Below are 25782 nucleotides of genomic sequence, written 5' to 3' on the forward strand. Positions count from 1 at the left end.
ACTGAGCTACACCTACAGTCAGTACTTATTTAAAGAAAGATGAAGTAAATCTTCAATAAATCATACTAGAAATTAGTATCCTCGAGATATCATGAAAATATCTAAAACCACCAATTAATAACTTTTCAGCATGTCAAGTCCCAGGGACTAATTCAATCTAAATGGAATCTATTATTCAGCCCAGAAAATGGGCTAATAATTAAATATTACATTTAATTGGGAATTCAGCAAAGTGGGTAATTCTAATTTTTACTGCTTTTCAACAGAAATATCTTCAGTACAAAGGAAGCTGAAGCTCTTGCTTCACTCTAGTGATCACCCTTTCTTTTCTACATCTCTGTGACTGCAATAGTTTCATAAACCAAGTCATTTCACAGACAGGACTTTGTATTGGCTAAGAAAAGAGAACCAAAATTGGAAGTATACTAAGGAAAGGAAAACAAAGGAAGACAAACCCCCCGCTCAAAAATTTACAAGAAAACAACTGCGCCAGCAATGAGCTCAGTAAAGGCAGTTGCTGCCAAACCTGATGAACCAAGTCCTACCCGGGAACCCAAATGGTAGAAAGAGAAACCTGACTCTCCTAAGTTGTCTTCTGAACCTACCCAGGATATGCACTACAGAATTTGCTGTGCTCCCAAGCAATAGAAACAAAACATAAAAACGGGGACCACCTCTACCAAAACAACTACATTCCAAAACCAACTCATATTTACATCTAATTTTTATTTCAAGTTGATCAACGAATTCATTTACTAAGTATTTACTAATTGTGAAGCACTGGGCTAACGAAGGCCCACTTTAAAAGATTCCTCAGGAATCCAAAGCTCTTATCTTCCCATCACTTAAGGGCTGCAAGAATTATTTCCACAAATATCAATTCATACCAATTACTAATCATAGAGAAGAAAAACACTAAGACAGCATATGCCCACCAAATAAGCTTTCAGAGTAATAGAAGAGAAAGTAAACATATAATTAAGATAAATACAAGTACTTTGGATAATCCTGTATGTAAAAGGCCAGTGGGGAGAGGGGAAGTTGAAGAGGTAATTATAGTAGCAGCTATACTGTGTGCCAGGTAAAGACCATAAACATGAAGTGTTCAGGATGACAATACAAGAGGGTCATTTTCCAAACTTGCTAGAAATCATCATGACAAGATGAAGCCAAGGTTCTGTATTTTCAAAGATCTTCCCCTGTCATAAAGGTCCCTTAAATGAGTCTTTTATGGAAGAATTTTAAGGAAGAATTTTAAGTACTTCACTAACCCCTAGAAGTATTTTCTGTAATTAAAATTTTATTTTAGTTATAAAATACAATAAAACTATATTTTATGTATTTTAACATTAGTCATCTCCTCCCTCCTTGAAAATCATTTTTTAAAAAAAATCTACTATTTTTCCTGAAACCAAATAATACAAAAAAATTGAAAAGCAAATATCTTAATCTTTATTTTCCATCCTATATGTTATGAGTTTATTTAGGTTCAAATATACTCATTTTACAGAAATATGAGACTTTGAAAACAGTTATATGTGAATTAGAACATGCTTTCATCATTTATTAAGATATCATAAACATCCCTTAACCTTGACAGAAAAAGAGAGAAAGCCCATTTTCTAAGACTAAGCATACTTCACAGTGGCCACTCATTCTTCTGATGAATGGTTATTTATAGCTTGCTGTCACTATAAGCAAACATGTTTGCGTAATTCACTGGGGAAGACTAAAGCAAGCCACACCTTTACATAGGTATATACTCATCCTTTTGTCTGTATTAGTAAGAAGCAACCAGGAAAAGACCTCAGCACATGAGAATCTTCATTTAAGAAAACCTCTTTAAAGAAAGACACATTTTAGACAATATAAATATAGTTATGGTTTGAATATGGAATGTCCCCCATAGGCATATGAGATTGAACACCTGATCCCAAATTGGTGCCACTATTTTGAGAAGTTGTGAAACCTTTGAGGTTTAGGACCCAGCTGACAGATGTAGAGCCATACGAGCAGGCTATGGGGTTTTAGGGTGACTCTGCCAGCTGCCTCAAGGTACTGCTGCCAAAGACTGTGCCCTCTGCCATGCTGGACTATAACATCTGGTTCTCCCTAATGATGGTTCTGTCAGGGATTTGGTCATGGTTCAAACTAGACAAAAACGTGTTTCTGTAAGTACTTAAAATAAAAGACCGAAAAAAAAAAAAAAAAGACCAAAGAATGAAAAGTCAGGACTCAGAAATCATACTAAAGTAATTAATTATAAGTACAAAGTCATAAAACTCCTTCTCTTCTGGAGAAAAGCCACCTAACATTATTATAATCATGTACTATAAAAAGTTAACATTATTTTTAAATAGCCCACACAACTCAATTTATAAGATTCTTTCCATACATTTATATTAATTTCCAAAATGTGAGATCAATTTGTCAAATTTTAGTATAAGATTAATACAAGATCAATCACTCTCTCTGGGGGAGAACAGGTTTTAAAGAGGTCAGATATAGAACACACATGTTATAAAGTAGAGTAGAGGAATATTGAGGGCTAAAGGTTTAAGCAAGTATTGGGGTAAGAAAGCAGAGAAGAGAGGTTGGGAGTAGATTACCAAGACTAAGGACATAAAAGAAAAAGTGACTTAAGAAACCCACCACTTTGTAAGCTAATTTAAAAATGTAATTTCTTTGTAAAAAGAAGTTTGAACATAGTTAACATGCATGGAAGAAGGAAAACTGAATATTAAATGAAACTCTCAGTGCTTGATATGGAATACTTGTCTCTAAGTTACTAGACAGGAAATGTTAAAGACTGCCTCCCAAAAGCAACAGATTGCTGCCATTTCTCATTTGCTCCCCAGAACTAGATGGTAAGATCCTACTGCTAAAGACACAGCATACTTTGGTTACAGGACATACAGAAATCAATCTTGAATTGACCTGAAAACTTCCTTCCTGCTGACTCGCTTTCATAATGCTAGGTGCTATACAGGCTGGTGGGTGAGAAATTCATCAACAGTATTACCCAGCTGTGAACCCTACATGCCACAGTAAAAACCTTCCAGGCAAGAAGTACCCAACGGTGCAGTAGTATCACGAAGGTCAGTCAAAGAAGCAACCATTGTTTTGACTGAACTTGAAGCTTGCTCCAAGGAAGGAATATACTGGTACTATAAAACTGGTCAAAAGCCCAGGGCTCGGGAGGTCACATGTCCTAGCAGGAAACCCAGTGTTGTTTTTATAAGAGAACATGTTGTTAACTGACTTTTAAACATTTATTACTACATCCATACATTAGTGTTACCCTCAATCTTGGTCAAAGTAGCTTCTCTGTGCAAAAGTCAGGAGTGATACATAGGTTTGTAACTGGCCAAAGTGCTGGGAGTCAGTCACTAATGAGTGCTTGGCCTTAAACGGGACACCAATATCAACATACCCAACTCAAGGCTCAGGAAATACCATGGAAGAGAAGAAAGAAAGAAGGTGGAAGACAGGAATGGAGAGGAATATTGTGAAAAGTTATCTCTAGACGTGACATAACTGCTGCAAACATGAACTCGGTGCAGCTATGGTTACTTGCTCAAGAGTAAGCCAATAAAATCAATCAGCATTCCAATAGGCAGCAGTAACTGAATTCAGTGACTTGCAGGAGGAAGAAGAGGACATCATGAAAGGAGGACAAGCTGTGGGTCCTTAGGGAGAGTGAGATGGGGGAGTTGGGAATAAATATGATCAAAATACACTGTTACATGGGTAAAATTGTCAAAGAAAAAATTAGTACAAAAGTCTCTGAAAAATCTGAAGAAAAACAAACAGTAAGATCACATACAATAAACTGTATACTCATGAAGAAAAATAAAATATCAATTCTTTCAAGCTGACTGTGGGTACAATTAGGGAATTGATCAAAGCATAAACAGGAATCATACTTCTTTTGAAAAGTTATTTATTGACAAAAAAATCACAATTAAGGTTAAGCACCATAAAAATTTTAAATGCAAGAGAAATACATTACAAAGGTCTAGTGATAAACACACAGACTGTATGTTTTAGGTTTTGGCAGACACTATTTTTTACTCATCTTGGAAGCTCTGCTGAAAAGATAGCCAGCTGCCACCATTCATGAAGGCAAAGTACTGCACTGGATGTTCAAGACTGATGACTATAACCAGTAGAGAGACACAGTCTGAGATCTGAAGTCCAGTTGCCTGTCCACACTAGAAAACCTGCATTTTTCTTTAAAACTCACAAAATTCAGTCATTTTTAAGTTTAATACCTTCTCAGTTCTCAATGTTGACTCCAGGAAGGTCAGTGTTAGTTAGACATGCAACAAAACTGCATGTATCTCCCACCCTTCTTGTCTGTTTGCCTTCAGGAAGTTCACTCCCTTGCCCACCCTGTTTGTCTGTTTTTCTTCTTCAAAGCAGACTCTTCTCAAGGAGTCTTCAATGAGTCTTTCTTGATTCAAAATGGACTGGAAAACGAGATCAGATAAAGGGCCTCTTTTCCTATTGCCCAAGCTAGAAAATAATAAATAAATAAGAAAATTACATAAAATTCTGTTTTTTAAAAGCTGTATTTCTTATTCTCAATGAAAACAAAGAAAAAATAAAGAAATTCTTACTAGTGTATGCTTTTATATTACGTTAGCCAATTTATGTAGACATTCATAGAGGTTGTTATAGGTATAAGTTCCAACTGCTCTAAGTTTGAAAAGCAACTTTCCCTATAACCACAGGTATTTCTTATCATCTACAAGCATAAGAGAATTACCAATGGTCAGATATTAAAACTTGGAAGAGTATTTGTAGAAAATCTCTACAAAATTCCCTGACATTTAGTCAAAAAAAAAAAAGTTTGCAATACTTTAAGATGTAATGAGACCAGTAATCATAAAAGTCATTTTCTGAACTCTGGGAACTTGAATCTCCACTACTCTAGGGAAAAATTGAGAAAGAAAGACCTAAGAAGCTGTAGTTAATTAGCCACTTAATTAAAATGCACAGCTGTGTTAAACATTGTCATGTCTGAGAAGTAAATCAGGGTGTCAAATGGTTAAACAGCCAGTTAACACAACCAAAGGAGACATAATAAAAATTCTTGCTACAAATAAGTTTTAAAGTACATATTCAAAATTTTTAAAAAACCAATATGATGACATTTCTAAACATTTTCCATTGGTTTTTGAAAGTTATTGATAGCTATTATTATTGAATCTCCATGTTTTGTAGCAAAATGCTTCTGGTAAATCTTATTACTCATTTGCGTTTGGAATTCAAGAACTCTGATACAATTTCCTTTATTACAGAAACAGTATAAGCACTACACAAATAGGTGCTATTTTTCATAAACTTTCTATCACTCTTGGAAAAGACCACTGATGCATTATAACACTGTGATCCATCTCCCAGATTTCCCCCACAGTACCCATGCCTTCCTTTAAAAAAAAAAAACAAAAAACAAAAACCTATTCTATCCAGTTAAAGCACAGTCACCAAGTAAAACATGCAAGAAGAAGAATACCTGTAAGACTTTCTTTCCATAACGGTCTCAGGCAAGGATCTGCAGGTGCTCTCTCCCATGACATTCTCCACCATTTCTCCAACCATTAGGGATGCATCCTGAATGATGGTGGAGGGTTCAGAAGTTTATAGTAGATGTGGCATATTGAGACCAAGGACTACATCCATCTCTTCACAAAAAGGGTGGAGACTTTCAGGTGGCCAAGGATACCACCTTCATACCTCCATGATTTTTCTCATTACTGTTATCCTAATACTGAGGAATTCCTACCTTCAACCCAAAACAACCCACTAGAATATGCCTCAGAATCCTCACTATATAATTCTCTTGGATTTTGTTCTTCATCATTCATTATTTTAACATATACACTCTATTTCCACAAAAGATTCTAGAGATGATACTTTATGAGCAAACAGTAGGCCGCACCTATAAATCCAGTACTCAAAAGGCTGAGACACAAGGACTGCCACAAGCCCAAGGTCAGCTACACAGTAATCTACAGGACAGCAGCCTGTGCTACAATATAAAGCCCTGTCCCAAGGGAAAAAGATCCTTACTTTTTAGGTATTATTTACATATATATCAAGCATAAAATTCATATTCTAAAGGAAATTATTGGTCATCCTCACAATAATACTCTAGAAAAAAAGTTACCATGTCAGAGTCTCAAGAAGATGGTTTCATAAAAAGTAATGGAAACGTACTTCATAAAGAAGCTGCAGGTTTGCGATCACACGCAAGTGTTAACGTGGGTTAGATCACCACTGCTACCCGAGCGTTGTCATCCTGCTTTTTAGCCAACATAATTCTTACTTCCGTTTTTAAATAAAAGTATTCCTTACAGAACAGAATTGTGTTAAGAAAAGGAAAAATATTCCTCTTGTCTTTCCACTGTTTTTTTTTTTTTCTCAAAGGGAAGCCTTTATTAACATTTCATGTCCTTTCTTGTGATTTTAGGAACTTGCACATAATTTCTGAACACAAGCACCATCTTATCACACTGTTTCCACATCTTGCTTCTTCACAGTATATCCTGGATGCTTTTCTTATGAATACATTATCAATATCACTCACTTATTTTAGTAAGTATTCACGTAAATTCCTTGGCCACTAGAAATTTTTCTTTACTTATCTGTCCCTGTCTCTTCAAAAGACTGAAGTAGTTGAATGCTATGTCCCGAGTCACTTTTATATAATTCACCTTTATTTCTACATTGATAATTCAATTTGCAGTCCTTCCTTTGAAATTTTTAACAGTCAGATCTCTGCATATTGCATCTTTCAAAAATCCATGATTGTCTTGGGCAGTGGTAGTCCACACCTTTAATTCCACTTGGGAGGCAGAGGCAGATGGATCTCTGTGAGTTTGAAGTCTGCCTGGTCTACAGAGAGAGTTACAGGAAAGCAAAGGCTATACAGAAAAACTCTATCTTGAAAAACCAAAACCAAAGCAAAAACTTGACTATTTTATCCTATCAATATTGGGAAAACAACATTAATGTCTATGTATTGTCCCCCCCCCTTTTTTTTTTTTTTTTTTTTTTGCCTAGTTAACATTCTATTTTGTATTGTTAGCTTTCTGGTATAAATTTTTCTCCTTAGTTAATTTTACATTTTAGATTATTGGTTTTCTAGTGACCCATGTTAGCCAAAACTATTAAGAATGTTCTAGAACTATCTAACTAGATTTCTCCCATATATACTGTCATTCTCCAAAGGCTTGTTACAGGTTTAAGTTCCAACTCAGTCCACTTATGGACAATCTTTACCACATGACAGAAGCCTCCAGATTCGTCATCTGAACAACCTTACTCTGCAGATATTCCTGGTAACACTGTACAAAGGACGATGGCAGAGGCTCCAGTAAACTTTTAAAATCCGTTAATCTGATGAGCACCTCAGTTGACTCTTTGAGTCTATTAAAAACAAAAATGGAGTTTTGTTTCAGTGACTGTTATTATTGTTGATTTGGTTTGATTATTTTTATTTCTAATTTTCATTCCTTTTTATGTATTTTCAATTTTTAAAATTCTTTTTATTTTGAGGATGTTAGTTCAAAGCCTAGTGCATGCCTGATGAACACCTACCTCCAGGTTAGACCTAACACCCCACCTCAGGTTTAGTTTATCTGTGGATATGGAATATTTTAATACTTGAGAGTACAAAAGTGCCTGGGGGCATGTGTACACCTTAAGAGTAGAACCCCTGGACTCTAGTAACCACAAAGAGAGGTTTTCTCTGTCCTTCTCATTCACCCTTATTTGCATCATCAAGGGATTTTCTCAAAACAGGTGGCACTAATGGCATCTTCTTTTACAACTCAGTGCTGATCTTGCTACTCAGTGCCTCTCTGCCTTGTTTGAATCTATACAGCTCAGAAAGCCTTGAGCTAACTACCCATCTTTCTGACTAAGCCCTGCAAGTGCCACAACTACAACTGTGGGGCACCAGGCCTTGCCTTGGCCCTCAAACACGTTTAGTTCTTTCACACAGACATGGAGAGGCTGGATGGACAAGTCATTCATTTTTCTTTACCACAAGTCTCCTCAGATTTCCAACAAGTAACTTCTGGAAGTCTGTATGCATGAATTCTTTGCATTTCACACTACACAGCATAGTCTTCCTTCCCTCCAACCCACTCCCATTCACTGTAGCACAAGCTTCACTAAAGCATCTGTAATCTCATTCCTCGTTGTCATTTTTCTTCCATGCTTACCATTTCATTAAAAGCACTTTCTTTTACATTAACTAAACCTTAAATTAAAAGTGCACAGGCTTGAGATTTTTGCTTTTTCCAATACTGTTAAGTATTAAGTAACTCCTTTTTTGGTAAAGAGCTCTTTACTCTGATTCATTTCATTTTACTTAATATTTTCAAATAACATACTTATTTACATGTATCTGGTATTGTAGCTCATAGCCCCTTTGAAGAAGCACAGCTTTATCTTCACAGTTGACGAAGTTCCGCTATACACAGAACTCTAGGATCACCTTGGAATTTACTGAAATTTTCCCAGCATATCAAAAAAACAAATGATACTCAGATTTATTTTTAGTTCGATCTTTTTCACTTTTCTTGGAAACTTAATTTTTCTTTGTTGGTAGTCCTTGAAATTAAAAGTTTGGATTTACCAGAAGTTTTCTTCAGTGTGCCTTATTTGAAGGATTTTTTCACAATAGGAAAGTTTCATAAAATAATAAAATTTTAGTCACTGCTGTTTTAGTTACACATACTATATTTACTCCCAGAATTCCTGTTTCTCGCCTAATAATTCAACATTATCTACTCTACTTAAACTATGCTCATATCATGTTTAACTATTTTTACCACTTTCTACAAGAAAATTCAGTTTGACGGTCAATGTCACTTTTTACTTTCTCCTTTTGCTACAGGTAGAACTCAAGGCCCTAGTTCATGAGAGGTAAGCAATCTTCAAATGAGTTACATCTCCAGCCTTACACTATTTAAAAAACAAAAACAAAATGCATTATAAAGCAGCTGAAATACACAAAGTATAAAGTTTTACTTAATAAACAGCTATGCATTCACTGTTGTGCATAAGGAAAATTTTAATCTGGATAACAGAAAAATGCCATCCTTTTCCTCCTGAAGAAAACAAAGTTTGATGTTATCATGATGTTGAATTCATGTGTTTTTATATATGTATATATGTGTGTATATGTGTGTGTGTGTGTATAAAACAGTATTGCTTTGCATTTTTATGCTTCACACATATCTGAGTTTGTCAACTGTGGTGGTGGTTGTTGTTGTTGTTGTTGTTGTTGTTGTGTCTTCAAACCACAGCTCACAATCCATTAATAAAGTCACAATAGTGCTTGAGGATTTCAAACCAAAAAAGTGAAAAAGGAGTGGTGGGAAGTGAAAAAATGAGAAGCCACAATGCTGGGTCTACAGATAGGAAGTATGTGTTGTGCTCTGTCAAAGTCTGACTAAAAAAATCAAAAAACAATGATAAGGTGTGTGATGTGTAGATAGGCAAATGGCAAATAGATAGACAGGCGAGTCATTTTCCTGAAACTGCTTTATTGCTAATATGAATAAAATTCTCAATGGTCCTACAACCAAGTAAATCCTTAAAAACAAACAAACAAACAAAAACACCCAAAGATAGGCTGTCCATCCAGAAAAGTCAAGTTTATAATATTTTACAAACAAACCTGTCAAGAAAAAAAAAATACCATTTCTTAGTTCTACTTTCCCACTGTTCCAATCAACAGCAACCAATGTTGGAAAGAACTGCCTGGTTTAATGTATTCAATCATTTAGTGAACAGAGTAAAACAGAATGCTGGTCTGCACTAAGTTGCCTTTGAATAGACCCCCAAATGTTTTGATCACCAAGAGATACTGCTCTGTTATACCAACAGTGGTCAGAAAGGGAACAGCATGAAATATAAGGTTAGGTTAACCTAAAATAAACATCTCACAGTCAATTCAGGAACCTTCTACAACTTTGCCAATCATCTTCCATAAAAAAATTGCTTTTACTAAACCTGACTGATTTTCATCCAGAACCCCTCAGAATATTTATTTCCTGATGAAAGAAAGTGCACTTTCAGGAGTCAGTTCCATGTGAGATAAGTTAATTTTCTAAAATTGTTATTTTGTTGTTCTAAAATCAGATACATAACTTCAAATAAATGTTCCAAAATGTTACTTTGAACCCTTAAAAACAGCTAGTCGTGCATCTTACCTACATATTGCCATTTTCCAAAATAGACACTATGATTTGCTAAAATGTAGTCTAATAAATTTTAGTAAACAGTATTTTTATTAGACTAGCTAGGCACTGTTAGAGGGAAAAAAAATCCCAAAACATTAAAATATAAAATCTTGAGCCATCAGGTGTTGTACCACATGCTTTTAATGTCAATAGTCAGGAGGCAAAGGCAACTGCATCTCCATGAGATCAAGATTAGTCTGTCTACACCATAAGTTCCAGGCTGGTCAGAGCTACCTAATAGAACCATCTTTAATACATACATACATACATACATACATACATACATACATACATACATATGCACGCACATACATAGAGGGGTAGAGTATCTATCACACACACCTAATTTTAAATTTTGATTGAAATTTATTATATATTTCTAATGCAAAGCCTTATTTTAAAGCACATGAACACTTCTGATGGGGGCAGGTGCTACAACACAATTAGGGCAATTACTGTTGCTACTGGAGCTGCATTAACAGTTTTCCTTGCTTTTGTGATAATTTAGTTATCATTTCTGATGACCTAATAAGTCAACTGCAAACTCTCAGCTTTCAGACAACAATTTATTTAATCATCATTTGTAAAAAGGATATTAAAAGGTATTAGTAATTTGCTGAAGACAATATGAAAATATCAGGAAACCACAACATTAAATCTTGAAGAACATGTATAATGGTTTAGAAAAAACCCTCAGCTAGAAATAGAGTACATTTTTAAGTAGTTTTGTATCACCAGTTCTCTCAACTCCACAATACAATATTGTGTGAGAAAATAAACAACAGGGAGGGAAAAAAAATCACTGAGATAAACTGGACTCTGAATGCCAAGTCATTTGAGGAGTGAGCACCTTAACCAGTTTATTTCAGTTGTTGCCAAGTATGTTCAAAGAAAATGTGATAAAACAAATACCCCAGTAAATCCAAAAGTGTTGATTATATTCAAAGAGGAAGTTTTGGTTTTTATATTTATTGGAACTGATAATTTTTGAATAATGCACAATAGTTTAATTAACAATGCTAATTTTTTCTTCTTTACTGTAATACAGAGCAATAGTGCACTCTGCTGCTGTTCTCAACAGAATATGATTGTTTAAGAAGCCATGTGAGTGGTGGTTACATAATTGCTATTTACAAAACAGTTTTCTGTTTTGCTCTCTTCTTGAACATATGACTACAACATAACTTTCAGACTTCTACTAATGACATATGACCATATGACTTGATATTTGATCCAAGATGTGACTGAAACTCACATGCACCACTAGCAAGCAGTTCCACACCTCTAAATGACATCAATATGTTCCTAGAAACACATGATCTACTAGAACTTGGGGTCCAAAAAATGAAGGGTAACAACTACATTTTTACTACAAATGGCACAGAAAAATATTTGACCAAATCCAATTGTCTTTCACATCATAAACACACTCAATAAACTAGGAGTAAAATGAAAGTGTCATAAACATAACAGAAATATTCGAAAGTTCAGAAAATTAACATAAGAGAAACATAAAAATCCAAATAACAGCACATTTTCAATAATGAAAAAAATGAAAGCATTTCCCCTAAAATCAGAATACAGTGATGTCCCTTTCATTACTTTTCATTAACATAGTACTAAAAGCTTTAGCCAGAATAAGTTCACCAGATAATGAAATGAAAGACATCCAAAGTAGAAAAGAAGAAAAATTCTCTCTGTTCATAGTGATTATATACAAAGATATTTAAAGCATGATCATGAGCTTGAATTCAGAACATCTGTAGGATATAAAACTACATACAAATATTAGTTACATTTATAAAAATAATAACCATACACAAGAAAAGTATTAAAATAATTCCATTTAAAATAACCTTTGAAAGAATGGAGGTAGTTAACTAAGGGGGTGAAAGATTCTACATAGAACACTAAAATAATTTATTTCAAAAATTAAAAATAATGTAAGTAAGCAGAAAGACATATGAAAGACAAGATATGGCAAAAATAATATTACTACCCAAAGTGATCTGCACCTTCAACGCAATCTCTATCAATATCCTGAAGGTGTTTCTGTAAAGAGAAACAATCCCCAAAACTCACACGGAATTTCAGTAAATATGAAATACACCTAATCATGACCAAAAAAGGAACAAAGCAAAAGATTCACATGTCATGATTTCAAAACTTTCTACAAAGCTACACTAATCAAAGAAGTGTGATTTTGGCATTAGTCCAAACTTATAGACCAGTGGGGCATTTTAAAAGTGATTTTCTCAAATGGTACCATGGCTTAACCAAAAGTAAAAGATACTAGAAAACTGGATATTTACATGCAGAATAAAATTGTACTTTATACCATACTTAAAAAGTAAGTCAAAGTCCATCAAAACCTAAATGTAAGATAGAAACCCATAAAACCTGGTGGAGAAAAAAAAGGACATTTTCATGATACTTCTTAGACACTAAAACCAAGATTCTGAAACACATGCAGCAATGTGGATGAATCTATGGTGTGTTAAGTGTAACAGGCCAGACAAAAATGATAAATACTATATAATTCTATTCACATCAGATATCCAGAACTAACAAAACCAGAAACAGAATATATACTAGAAAATAGCAGTAGCTGGGTGAGAAGGACAAACTAGTAGTTTTTTTTTTTTCCCAAGCACACATTTTCTATTCAGAAAGATGAAAAGGTTCTCTGTAAACGGATACTAGGAATGGTTACATACACTGTAAAGTCACTTAAAATCATTAAATGTTACACTCAAAGGAACTTCAATGGGAATCTTGCACTATGCCACCAGCAGTGTTGAAAAATAATAAAATGATAAATTTTACACTCTGGAAATCAGTTTGGTGGTTCCTCAGAAAATTGGACATATTATTACCTGAAGACCCACTAATACCACTCCTGGGCATATACCCAGAAAGTGCTCCAACTTGTAATAAGCACACATGTTCCACTATGTTCATAGCAGCCTTATTTCTAATAACCAGAAGCTGGCAAGAACCCAGATGTCCCTCGACAGAGGAATGGATACAGAAAATGTGGTATATTTACACAATGGAGTACTACTCAGCTATTAAAAACAATGAATTTATGAAATTGTTAGGCAAATGGATGGAACTAGAAAATACCATCCTGAGTGAGGTAACCCAATCACAAAAGAACACACATGCTATGCACTCACTGATAAGTGGGTATTAGCCCAGAAGCTCAGAATACCCAAGATACAATTCACCAAAAAAATTAGTTTAAAATCTTACAAGAGTAGACTGGAAAGCTGGCAACCTCCCCCATCCCTGAATGCACACACTTATTCATATTCTCTCTCTCTCTCTCTCTCTCTCTCTCTCTCTCTCTCTCTCTCTCTCTCTCTCATGCACACACACACACACACACACACACACACACAAACATCACACACATACATACACACTCACACTATCACACACAGCCAATTAATCCCAGAATGAATGGATGGGTTAGAAAACTGAAGGATACAGAGATAAATAAGAAGTGGGTGTTTATGAGACACAGGAAAAATATGGAAGAAGAGAAGTGTCTCCAAAAAAATGAGGGAATGAGTTACTTTAATGTGAAGCAGAAAGTGTACGAAACCCTCACGGCCTATAAATCATTATATGCATGGTCACAAAATCATCCTTATCACATTCAAGTTTCTTTGCATACTTCTCAGTCTAAAAACCTTCTATATTTTGTTCATGCATGCACTTGGCTACTTATTTTAAACTGCACTTGTTATTTATACTGTTACATCAATAACCCAAAGCCTTGTAGATCAAACACATAACTATGGAAATAAGCTACACTTCAGTTCTTTTTTCAGTACTTACAAGAAAAATTCAGCAATTAAATTTTGTATAGAAGATAGTCATGAGATTCATAGATTTTAAATAAATAAATCGGGCATGGAGCACAGGTTATGAAGACTCACAATGGAAGACTACTGGAACAGGATGTTTGTTTCTTTCTACAAAACTCTACAGATTGGTACCACCAACTTGTACCAATCTCTGGGTATTTGTTTGCACAGAGCAACTAATATTTAAGTAAAACTCACATTTACTGTAAAATTCATTTAGTGAGTAAAATACAAATAATAGAATGATATGTGTGTGTGTGTATGAAGAATTTTTCATCTTAAATCCATAATTCTAAGTTATCCTTAAAGAAATTTTTAAAATAAGATGTAATATTACTGGTTTAGTTTCTACATTTTAACATGTTTAATACAAGAACAATTTATTACTTGGTGAACTGCATCTGCAGTACACAGTAAATGTTATTTATATGTTGTCAAAATCATCTAGGAAAATATTTAAAATAAAGCAGAAGAAATGCAGAAACATATCATGATTTATGAATTCCATAGGAACTATATATTCTTTATCTTCTCCACTTCACAAGTCAAATAACCATACCTCACAATGTTTGATTCAGTGAGTGCTCGTCTCCACAAGAATATTACTGCACAGAAATCTCAGTGTTTTCAGATACAGTTACCATTTATTTTCAAAATATTTAGAAGCTATTTAAAATGACTCAAGAACTAAATTCTGTATGTAATCATAGCTGGCTTTGAAGCAAGTTAACTCTGCAAAGGACTTTAAAAGGGTGTAGTATTAAAGTAACTTCCTACAATAACCAATAATGCCAAAATAAATACATCTGAACAGAAACATGTTAAAAGCATTACGACTTAACATCTTAAAAATCCATGCAATGGGCTCAACTTATATATTTTTCTTCAACTTAAACTCTGTTACCATTTAGATTTACAGAAGCTGAAGTTGTAATAATATTAAATACTACAAAATAACAATATACAATGCACCTAACCTATGAATTTGTATATAAAAGTTAAGAAACATCTTTATCATTGTTATACAACATTTGAAACTTAATAGAAGCAACTTGTATTACAAAGATGCAAAATATTACCATCATCTAAAATAATCTGGTTTATTCAAATAAAAAATAAGATTAGGAGTGAGAGGAAAATAGGGTAAGGCAGTGTGTAGGATAAAGATTAATTAGATTGATCTTTAAAAGAAAATTTAAGATGGGCAAAACAGCTGGAGAGCAGAGATGAAAAACTGCTAGGGTCCAACAGGTTTTAGAGCTGGTTAAATCTATGAAAGATTATAATTTAAAAAGAAACAGATGAGGGGCCAAGGATGAAAGAAAGAAGAAAAGACATAGGAATAGGAAGGGGAATGTGAAACTTTCCAAAAGTGAGCACAGAAATACTTTGTTGGGGGAGGAGTAGTTCAACTCCAAGACTTTAAAGGTGACAATAATTATGCAAGTAAGATGATCAGTGCTTCATCCCACTACTCGACCCCAATACTAAAGCACAGTAGACTCAAGAAACACAAAGAAGGCTAGCTGTAACGATCTAGAGAACACCGAAAGCAAAGGCTTGAAGAACAAAGCTTGTTAGCACTCAGAACTGGTTTTGCTTTATTTTATATATATATATATATATATATATATATATTATATTATATTTTTTTGTTTTGTTTTTGAGACATTTCACTGTGTAGCGCTGGTTGGCCTACAACTCATTTTGCCAATCAGGCTGGCCTTGAATTCACAGGTACCACTTGCCTCTGCCTCTCCCTCCTAATAGCCTGGGTTAAATCAGCCTGTTTTAACACCATTTTTCCAACTAGTTGGTCATCTTCAGCTATATCCAACATTTGATAACATAATATAGTTGATACTATTAAAGTCTGAAACATTATTTCATGGTTTTTTTTGTGTGTGTATGGGTGGGTACACATGCATGTGTGGCATTCATGCATGTTTGCTTGCATGCAGGTGCATGTGTTTGGAGATGCACATACACATATGCAAGTAGAGGCTCAACATTGACATTGGGAGCCTTCCTCTATTCCTCTCCACTTTATTTACTGAAATAAGGACTCTCAATTAAATCCAGAACTTGCTGATCAGCTAGCCTAGTCAGTTTGCCCTAGGAATCCCCTGCACCTCCCTCCCAAACACTGGGATTGCAGCCAGCCACCATAACTTTTGGGTGGCTTCTGGAGATCCAAATTCTGGGTTCTCACACATGGTATAGCAAGAACTTTATCCACTAGCCATCTCCACCACCACTCCAGCCCCAACTTCTATTTTTATAGTTATTTAGTTAAAAACGAAACTCATTCTTCCTCTTCCTCAGGGTTCCTTGAGCCCTTGGGAGAGGGATTTGATGGACACATCTCATTGTTTTGTGAATGGGTTTTCAAGGTCTCTCACTCTCTGCATAATATCTGGCTGTGAGTCTCTGTATTTGTTCCCATCTGCTGCAGGCAGAAGTTTCTCTGTTGATGGCTGAACAAGGCACTGATCCCGAGTATAAGAGAATGCCGTTAGGAATCATTAGGAATCAATTAGGAATTGGTTTTGGGTTTTATTTGTTTTGTAGAACAGAAAGAGTGTAAGAGCCAGAGGGATGGAGGACACCAAGAAAAGCCCTCTAAATATGATGTAAGCATATTATGAACTCAGAGACTAAGGCAGCATGCACAGGGTTAGTAGCAGGTCCTTTGTATACATATTATGGCTTCCAGTTTAGTGTTTGAAGGAGCTTCTGGATGTGCAAAGGAGAGGATCCCTGATTCTTGTACTTCTCTTGGGGTCCTTTCCTTCTCTTTGTTTGTTTTGCCCGACTCCAATCTGTTAGTTTTTGTTTTAGTTTATTCTATCTTATTTTACTACCATCCCTTTGAAGCCTGTCTGTTTTCTAATGAGAGACAGAGAGAGAACTGGATCCAGATAAGAAAGGAAGTGGGAAGGCACTGGGAAAAGTAGAGGGAAGGGAGATTGTAATCAGGACACACTATGTGAGGGAAACATCTATTTTCAATAAAAAAGGGAAAATAAAAACAAAAACAAATTATTGCATGTCATACAAAATAAAACTCTTACCCTCATCCTTCTCCATGTACTGTTCTGTAGAACAGTATTTACATTCTAATTTCCTCAGTCTTTATAATTAATAAACATAGTGACACCCAAAAGTAGTTATTATAAGCCTACTAAAATAAAAGTACTGTATTATATACTACTGTTGAAAGATGATTAAAATACACTTAAAGAAAATATAAATCCTGGAGATGGGATCTTTGCAGGAACTGGAATGGGTTAGTGGGAAAAGGATATAAACTTAAATACATTACACATTCATATATAAAATTACCAAAAATATATATTTAAAAATAAAATAAAAGCTCATATACAAGTGAAAAAGATATGGTTTTGATGATTTCTAAACATGACTTTTCAGCTTGGTACACAAGTCATTCACTGACCAGGAAATCCCACTCAAAGTAAAAAGAGGAAAAACTCAGCAGTTAGGGCTTAATTTTTCCCCTCTCTCTCTTTCTCTTTAAAAGAAAAAAATGGGAGAAAAGCTCTCACACCATTGTCTAGACACACCTCTAACTTAAAACCCCCGTTTCAGCCTCCCAAGTAGTTGTGACAAGCATACCATATCTGATATGTCATCACTTCCCACAGAAATAACTTTTAAGAGTAGAAATTAGTTCAAATGAAAGGAGAATCGATAATACTGAACTTTTGCAATCATACTAATTTTAATGTGGAAGAAACTAAAGATTATAAATGTGCTTCAACTCTATAATCAAACTATACATGCCAAAACATTTTCATTTACCTCAAAAAAATGGCTCAGTAATTCAGACTTAACAAACTGCACACCTTAGAATTTTAAAGTAAGGTGTTTTCTAAATGGCCTATATGTCAGATTTGAATGTAAGCATATATAAGATAAAAAATGTAAAGTTTTCTTCTAACCAAACCATTTTAAAGAATATTTTATGATACTTGAATAAAATAATTATAAAGATTTGCTATTCTTTTTCTCAATTGCTCTTCAAACATCTAAAATGATGACTCATAGACTAGAGGTGTAGCTCAGTTGATAAGCGTTTTCTGGCATTATAGAAGCCCTGTCTCATCTCCAGCACCACATATTCTAGGTGTGGTGGTACAGACCTACAATTACAGCACTTCGTTGGTGAAGGCAAGGGAATCAGAAATTCAAGGTCACCATTGGCTATAAAGTAAATTCAAGGTCCTCCTAGGACACATAATAATAACGCACCGAAGAATAAAATCTAGTTAACACTATTTTTCAACCACTAACGAAATAAATGACCTAAGTAAGCAGCAATCATCAACGGCTGCTATCAGCAGTTTACAGGGGACTTTACACCAGATGTGAGCCCAGTGACCAATACTGTCACCAAGGGGAGGGGGGTCACATACCATCAACTCTGTGACCTGATGCATGAAAAGGCACAATGATATAAAATTATTTTTTCAAAAAAGCATTAACCTACATCTGAATTGTCCTTTAGGACAGCAGTTCTCAACCTGTAGGTCGCCACTGTTTTAGGTGTCAAATGACCCTTTCACAGGAGTTGTCTAAGAAAAGCTGCATGTAAGATATTTACATTATGATTCATAACAGTAGCAAAATTATAGTAACGAGTATCAACAAAAGTAATTTTATGCTTGGAGTCACCACACCATGAAGTGTATTGAAGGACTGCAGCATTTGGAAGGTTGAGAAGCACTGCTCTAGAGTTTAACTACAAGTAGTTGAAGAACAAGAGAAGAACAAGTGCAGGAAATTACAGTGATTCAGCTGCATGGGGTAAAGAGGAAAACTCACACAATACAAAAAAAGCTCCAGTGTATCCAAAATATAAATTATAATCAGGAAGAAAAGGAACTAAAGAAAGATTAAAATTAACTAAGATTAAATACAGTGTGTTGACCTTGTTAAGGTCTTTTTAACATTTTTTAAAATTTTATTTATTTATGTACCAGTGTGATAGAGAGAGAGGTCTGAGGGCATGAGTATGTTTTGGTATGTGCAGGTTCGTTCACAGGCCAGAAGAGGCCATCATGTCCCCTGGAGCTAAAATTGCAAGAGGTTTGAGGAGCTCTAGCTCTCTGAAAAAGAACAAGCACTCTTAAATTGCTGAACAATGTCTTGAGCACCTTTTGTTTGGATATTTATTCAGGTAAACCAGCAATACAAAAATCCAAGCCCTTTATAAAACAATGGTTATGGTAGTAAATGGGAATGGACCCCCAATTGGATCATATACTTAAAGACTTAAGCTCCTGATGTGGAATGTTTAGCAAGAATTAGAAGGTGTGGCCTTGTTGGAAAAGGTGCATTACTAGGGGTGGGCTTTGAGATTACACTGAGTTAGCACTTTCAAATGCATGCTCTCTCTTTCCCTTTCTCCCCTCTCTCCCTCTTTTTTTCTTTTCTCCCTCCCTCCCCATCCTTTTGGCCTCCACAGGTACCTATGCATACACACACACACACACACACACACACACACACACATACACACACACCTTCCCTCCCATCTTGCTCTGCTTCGTGCTTATGGATCAGATACAAGCTCTCAACCATGCCTGCCTGCCTGCTGTCATGCTCCCCACCATGATGATCATGGACTTTAAATCTTGCTCAGATGCTTTGTCACAGCAACAGAAAAGTAACTAAGATGATGGGGAAATGAACACACTAATTGGATATTTATATTAATGAATTGCTAATTTTCTATGATGGTATCTTTTAAACATGTGTATATAAGCATATTTATATACACAATGGATAAAACGATATAATATACATAAATTGTTTCAAAATAGCCTGAGAAGTTTGCATATATATTCATACACATTTAAAGAGAGGTTCACTTTATTGTCCCATTAAACCATCCATACTTGTCAGCAAGACTGAGTCTCATAAAGACTTTTCTAAAGTATTTTATTAGTTATATATTAATTATAAAGATTTTTATTTTTAAAAAATGTTTTTATTAAATCTCTGAGACTATCTTACAATGCAATTTGATCAGGCTGGTTCCCCAGCTCCGCCCTGATTCACATCCCTGCTTACCCAATTCTGGTTTCCTTCTTTCTTTCAAAACCATCCAATCCAGTTTGTACTAGCCAACTATTAGTAGGTGTGGGGCCTTCCTTGGAGTGTGGTCAATATCCAGGAGTGACACCATTAAAGAAAACTATCTTTCTCAGCAGCTATCAAAGGCCAGTACTTCCTCAGCTAGGGACAGGAAGTCACACACACTTCCATGCTAGAATTGTATCTAGCTTGAGCTTGCTCAGTTCTTATGCATGCTGACACAATCACTAGAAGTTCATATGTGCAGCTGCCCACTGTGTCTAATTACACACAATAAATTTTACTATGACATTTCATGCATGTACATAATGATCATATTCACCAGTTAACTAAACATCTTTTAAAGCAGTAAAATAGTAAATCTGACTAATATTCTACTATGACTTAGTACTAAAGAGATGAAAAGAACAAAGTATGTATGAAGAATGTGTAAAATATGTACAATGTAAAAAAATTATCAAACATCACTTATATAATAAAACTATTACATTGCAAGGATGAGGCCAGCTACCAGTTTTCAGGTCACAAAAGACAACGGCAAATAACATTTCAGATGTCACATGTAAATGATAAAGCACTGCTTAATAAAAATACAATTCAGGTCACATCACCCAACTCCCCACGGAATGCCTTCAGGTTCAAAATAGCTTAACAGAAAAATTAATGCATAAAATAACTGAATCACTTATAAATTATAAGTTCATATTTGGCACACAGAATTAAATACACAGTGCCATGTAAGGGAGAGACATCAGGAGTTGTTCAGTGTGTATTTTCTAACTTAGCAGACATATTTTAGAATTTTATATTCCTGAATACACCAAACTACTTAGTTCTGACAAAATTCTACCACACACAGTTACTTGTTGGCTGAATCTTTAAACAGAAGTAGCCAGGGCCAGTGGAATGGCTCAGCAGATTAAGATGCTCACCTATATTCCCAAAACACACATAGTGGAAGTGGGGAGCTGACTCCTGTGAGATGTTCTTTGACCTGTATATGTGGGCTATGATACTAATGCACTAATGTAACTCACCCCCACACACACCCATATACCTATACATATACAATAGATAAATAGATAAATGCACACACATGTGCACAACTACATAAATACATAAATATTAAATGAAATAAAGAGAACAGAAGTAGCCAACAACAAAACAAAGTTCCTAAATAGAAGAAAGTGGTTGCAACATGCACAGCAGCATGAGTATCAACTACTGATCTTTGAAATATTCTAGCAACACCAAGACCGTAACTCTATCCCAAGAGAACCAATTTGCTAAAAGGAACATCGTGTACCATATCTTTAGATAACTGACCATCTATAACAGTGACCAAGAAGGTAATTGGATGAAGGAAAAGAGAAAGACCAAAGGGAGGTTTGCTAGGCATGGAGCTAAGTATTCACTTCCAGTTGCTGATAATAAAAAGAAAGAAAGAACTGAGCCCCAAACAAGAAGCAGAAATGCTCTTTTCCTGATTTCTGGCCTGTACTCTTGCATTAGACAGCACTAGCTCCTCTTTCAATGTCCTAATGAGACAACTGCTAAAACACCTTGCCTTTATTGAAAATAATAAACAGAAAGTCAGCTGTGAACATGCTAAGCATCTGGCTCTAGGATTCCACTAACCCTTGAGGTGAAGTCACTCCCCTACCTACCCACTAAAAAGATCTTTCCACTTTCAGCCTAACAAGCTTTGCCTCTGCTGTTGCTGCAGTTATTTTAAGTCGAGTGAGGCTATCCAGCCTAACTGGCCTTGCAGTCACTAGGTACCCAAGTTGTCAAACTGGTAGTAATGCTCCTGCCTCACCTGCATACATCACCACGTCTGTTCTACCTTTCAAGAGAGTATCTGAAACACAACCCTAACTACATTCTTTTTACAAACACCAAAGCTTAAGTCAGCTGTTTTTCTCCACAGATTTGCTCCACACTTAGTTTTCATTTTCTGATCTGTATCCTGCATGCTGCCACCAGTCTAAGGGCACAATCTGTAAAATGAATTGTTCAAATCCACTCCTTGCTCTCAAGTCTGCTCTGAAGTGTGCTGTTTGTCTAAACTTTGCATCAAGATTAAAACCAGTGCCTATTAATTTTGAGATAAATATATCAAACATCTGTAAATATATGATTTTCTGCTTAGAAACTTTTAAAAATTTTTATTAAAATAGAATTTTAATATTAATATTTCCTTTCTTTCCTTCCCCTCCTCCAACCCCTTCCATCTCCCTGCCAAATTAATGGCCTCTATTTCTTTAAAGAGAGTGTGTTTGTGTGTGTGTGTGTGTGTGTGTGTGTGTGTGTGTGTGTGTGTGAGATTAATTTTGGGCTGACCACTTGATATGGAATAAGCAATTTTCATGTACCCTTTCAATGCTTAAAAATCCATTTATACTCTAATACAATCCAGACTTTCATCAAATCAAAAAGACTAAGTAAATTTTGTCAAATGTTTTTACATATAGGCATAATACAATACCATAAAAACATAATTGTCTAAATTATCGAAATGTTATTGGTTTTCTGTATTGCAATATACTCTCTTAGCTATATGTAATCCTTAAAATAACCTAAAGAGAATCCAATAGAAATTAAATTAATACAAGCTCAGAATGCCACACCACCATTGAGTAAATGTCTATAGCATTTCTCTTAAGATCTGCTGCAGAATAGTTTTTAAAGAATAAAAAAGTACCTGTAAAAAAAAAGTATATACTATAAATGTGTTATATTCCATAGAATGACTTATGTTACTACTCATTCCCAAGCTTAAGAACTATGTGATAGGCAACTAAAAACAAGCAAACAATAATTTCGAAAGCAAAGCAATAATTTCAAAAATACCTCATTCATGAATTTATTCATTTCTGTCAACCACTGTCTTATAAGAACCATCACTATAAGGGAGCAGCAGCTGCCTGAAACATTGCTCTGAGAAACTTACCATCATTTTGGCCTTTGCTCTTCATCTCTTCCTTCCATGATAGAATGGTGCTCAGAGAAACATAGTCCCTTATGTATTCTTTGCGTCTCTCCTCTAAGGTCATCTTCAGCAAACGTTCTTGCAAAATAAAAGCAGAATCTCCATTTGTATTTAAATTTTAATCTTTGGAATTACTGAATACATTTATAAATACTAATCATGCTACACTAACCAAAGACTTAAGGAATACCAAAATGCAATCCAATGATTTCATATTTGAGGGTTAAAGGAGTTCAAATTAATTCCACAGTAGCAAGAAACATAAAATCAAAGTTGGTCAAGACAAAGCTCCTAAGGTAGCTCAGGAAGTAAGAAATTTACTCTTCCCATCATTATCTGCAACACAGAGTACATGCAAGGTATACATTTACAGAGATCAGGAACAATGATCTTTCAGTTCACAGGACAAAAGAGCAAATAAGTAAGGTATAAAGTAGCATCAATTAAATAAAATACCGACTACTGAAACAAGCATGTCCAAACAGTGAGAACACAAGAAACATAGCTACAAAGCCATCAGCAGTGACAGTGAAAAGTGTACTCTAAATCTGGTAATGGCAATGTGATATTAGAGTATACATATTTTATATACGTACATTGGTTTTAAGATTAAAATATAAAACTAACAGCATCTTAGAATAGCAGATACCATTTATAAAGAGCTCAAGTGGTGCTAAGTATTTCCAATCACTAAAATAATTTTCATAACAACTCATTACTAATGAGCATAGTTAAGAGTCTTCCCATGAAAAGGTAAAACGTAAGGATGTTTCAACAAATAAAACAATAATAAAAACATGCAGATATAAATAGCTTATTGAAACTTTAAGATGCTATCTGGCAGGGAAGGACCACAGAAGTGAAAAACAGCCAAAAATAAAGGAAAACAAAGCTGTACAGGGTCTTGTATGGGATGCTAAGCTGTTATTCTCCCTTCAATTAAGAAAACCACTCATTTAAAGTTGATTATGAATATCCTAGTACATGCACAAGACGATACACTAGAAAGCAAAAAATAATGTAATTCTATTTTTTCAATATAAGATATAAAACTTTGGTCCTAGAAGAAGAGAGGAGAGAAAACAGAAAAGAAAAAAAGAAAATTTGTCAAATTTGACAAGTTAGAAAGAATAATGAAATAAAATGTAGTTGTCAACAAGGTTATAAAGTCCAAGTGATTAAGGAATAGCTTTAATAAATACAAGGAGAAAAATACTATCTAGTTCTACAGGAAAGGCCTTATCAACTGGGTCACAAAACATCCTGGAGCTTGTAGAACAGTACTAACTAGTATTCAGAATGGGACAACTGGATTTAAAGCTTGACCCTATCTATGTTACTTCATACAACTTTCTACCCTCGTGAGTTGTGAGCATTAGTCGCATAATGCATCTAAGGGATTAAAAACAGCAGAGAGCACGAGATAGGACTTTAGTGACTATTATCTTAGTATGTTCGTCATCATTACTGAATGACTTTAGAAATACTAGTCTCATTAAAATGTAAGTGAACTCCAGGAGACTATGAGACACTAAACAAAAAGAAAGTGAGGCCTTGTAAGTCTATCACCTGCAATCCTAGTACTTAGAAGTTGAAGCAAGAGAAATGCCACACATTCAGGGGTAACCTGGGTTAGACAATGATTGCTAGGCCAGCCTAAACTTCATAGGATTAAAGCCTGTCTGAAAAAGGATGGGGGAGGAGAAGAAGGGAGGGAGGGAGTGGGCAGGAAAGACAAAGAACACGGTTTTAGGCAGAGAGAAGATGAAGATGGTGAGAAATCAAACATACTCAAGAATGAGTAAATAATGGCACAAGATCTCAAAGACTGTAAGTGACTGGATAAAGAGCACAGGCACAGCGTTAATCTTATAAACAAAGAAGAAAAGTGCTTCTCTACAATGGGAATAAATCCTAAATTAAATATATTTTTTAAAAAAATGACACCATGAAGAACATGCTAGGGCTGCTACTATGCCGTGAAACAAGCTTTCTCCATGATCTAAAAAGGCAGTGACACCTGTTCATTATAGGATATCAGCTCACAAAGCAGAAAAAGGGGCTGACCCTCAGTGGCTAAAGCACTGCCTTAAAAGCTCAGATCACAGTGCAGAATTATTACAACTATACATCAGGCTGAGAAACATTATGAAGCAACTGTTTATGTAAATGTCAGAAGTTATAGACAGAAATAAAACTGTCATTCTATTTATTTAGAAGTAACTACATACTTAGAACAAACAACACCAAATATAATCCAATAAAAACAAAGAGATAAACAGCAACACTTGAAGTGAAAATACACATTAAATGATTCTAAATCAGGCCACAAAATAGTAGAACAATATTTATTTAACATATGTGCTTTTTAGGAACACTTCAGTTAGTTGTTTAAGCAATGAAACACACAAAAGGCAAAAGACATACACACAGTTTCTTGGGTGTTACCACAAACTCTCTTCTATTAATGTTTCATCTTTACAATGAGCCCTTTCTCTGTGAACCAAGTATATACACAGTTCTACTTACT

At 35.0% G+C, this 25782-nt stretch overlaps 1 protein-coding gene and 1 pseudogene across 10 annotated transcripts in view; both read right to left on the minus strand.

Moving 5' to 3' along the window:
- Nucleotides 1-25782, minus strand: part of Macrod2 (mono-ADP ribosylhydrolase 2) — a 2026591-nt gene that overhangs the window by 1997814 nt on the left and 2995 nt on the right. For all 9 annotated transcript variants that reach the window (XM_085833735.1, XM_029471909.2, XM_029471907.2 and 6 more), the window contains exon 2: nt 23214-23330. In XM_085833735.1, coding sequence (XP_085689861.1) covers nt 23214-23330 — 117 coding nt within the window. The remainder of the gene's footprint in view (nt 1-23213; nt 23331-25782) is intronic.
- LOC147005797 (uncharacterized) lies at nt 1496-23333 on the minus strand (annotated as a pseudogene). The gene is made up of 3 exons (XR_015046120.1): nt 23214-23333; nt 5522-5619; nt 1496-4518 (listed from the first exon to the last, which is right to left on the minus strand). The product of XR_015046120.1 is annotated as an uncharacterized LOC147005797 (transcript).

This window comes from Mus caroli, unplaced genomic scaffold (genome assembly GCF_978045245.1).
Source record: "Mus caroli unplaced genomic scaffold, Mus_caroli_1 scaffold_2, whole genome shotgun sequence".
In the NCBI taxonomy this organism is placed as follows: Eukaryota; Metazoa; Chordata; class Mammalia; order Rodentia; family Muridae; genus Mus; species Mus caroli.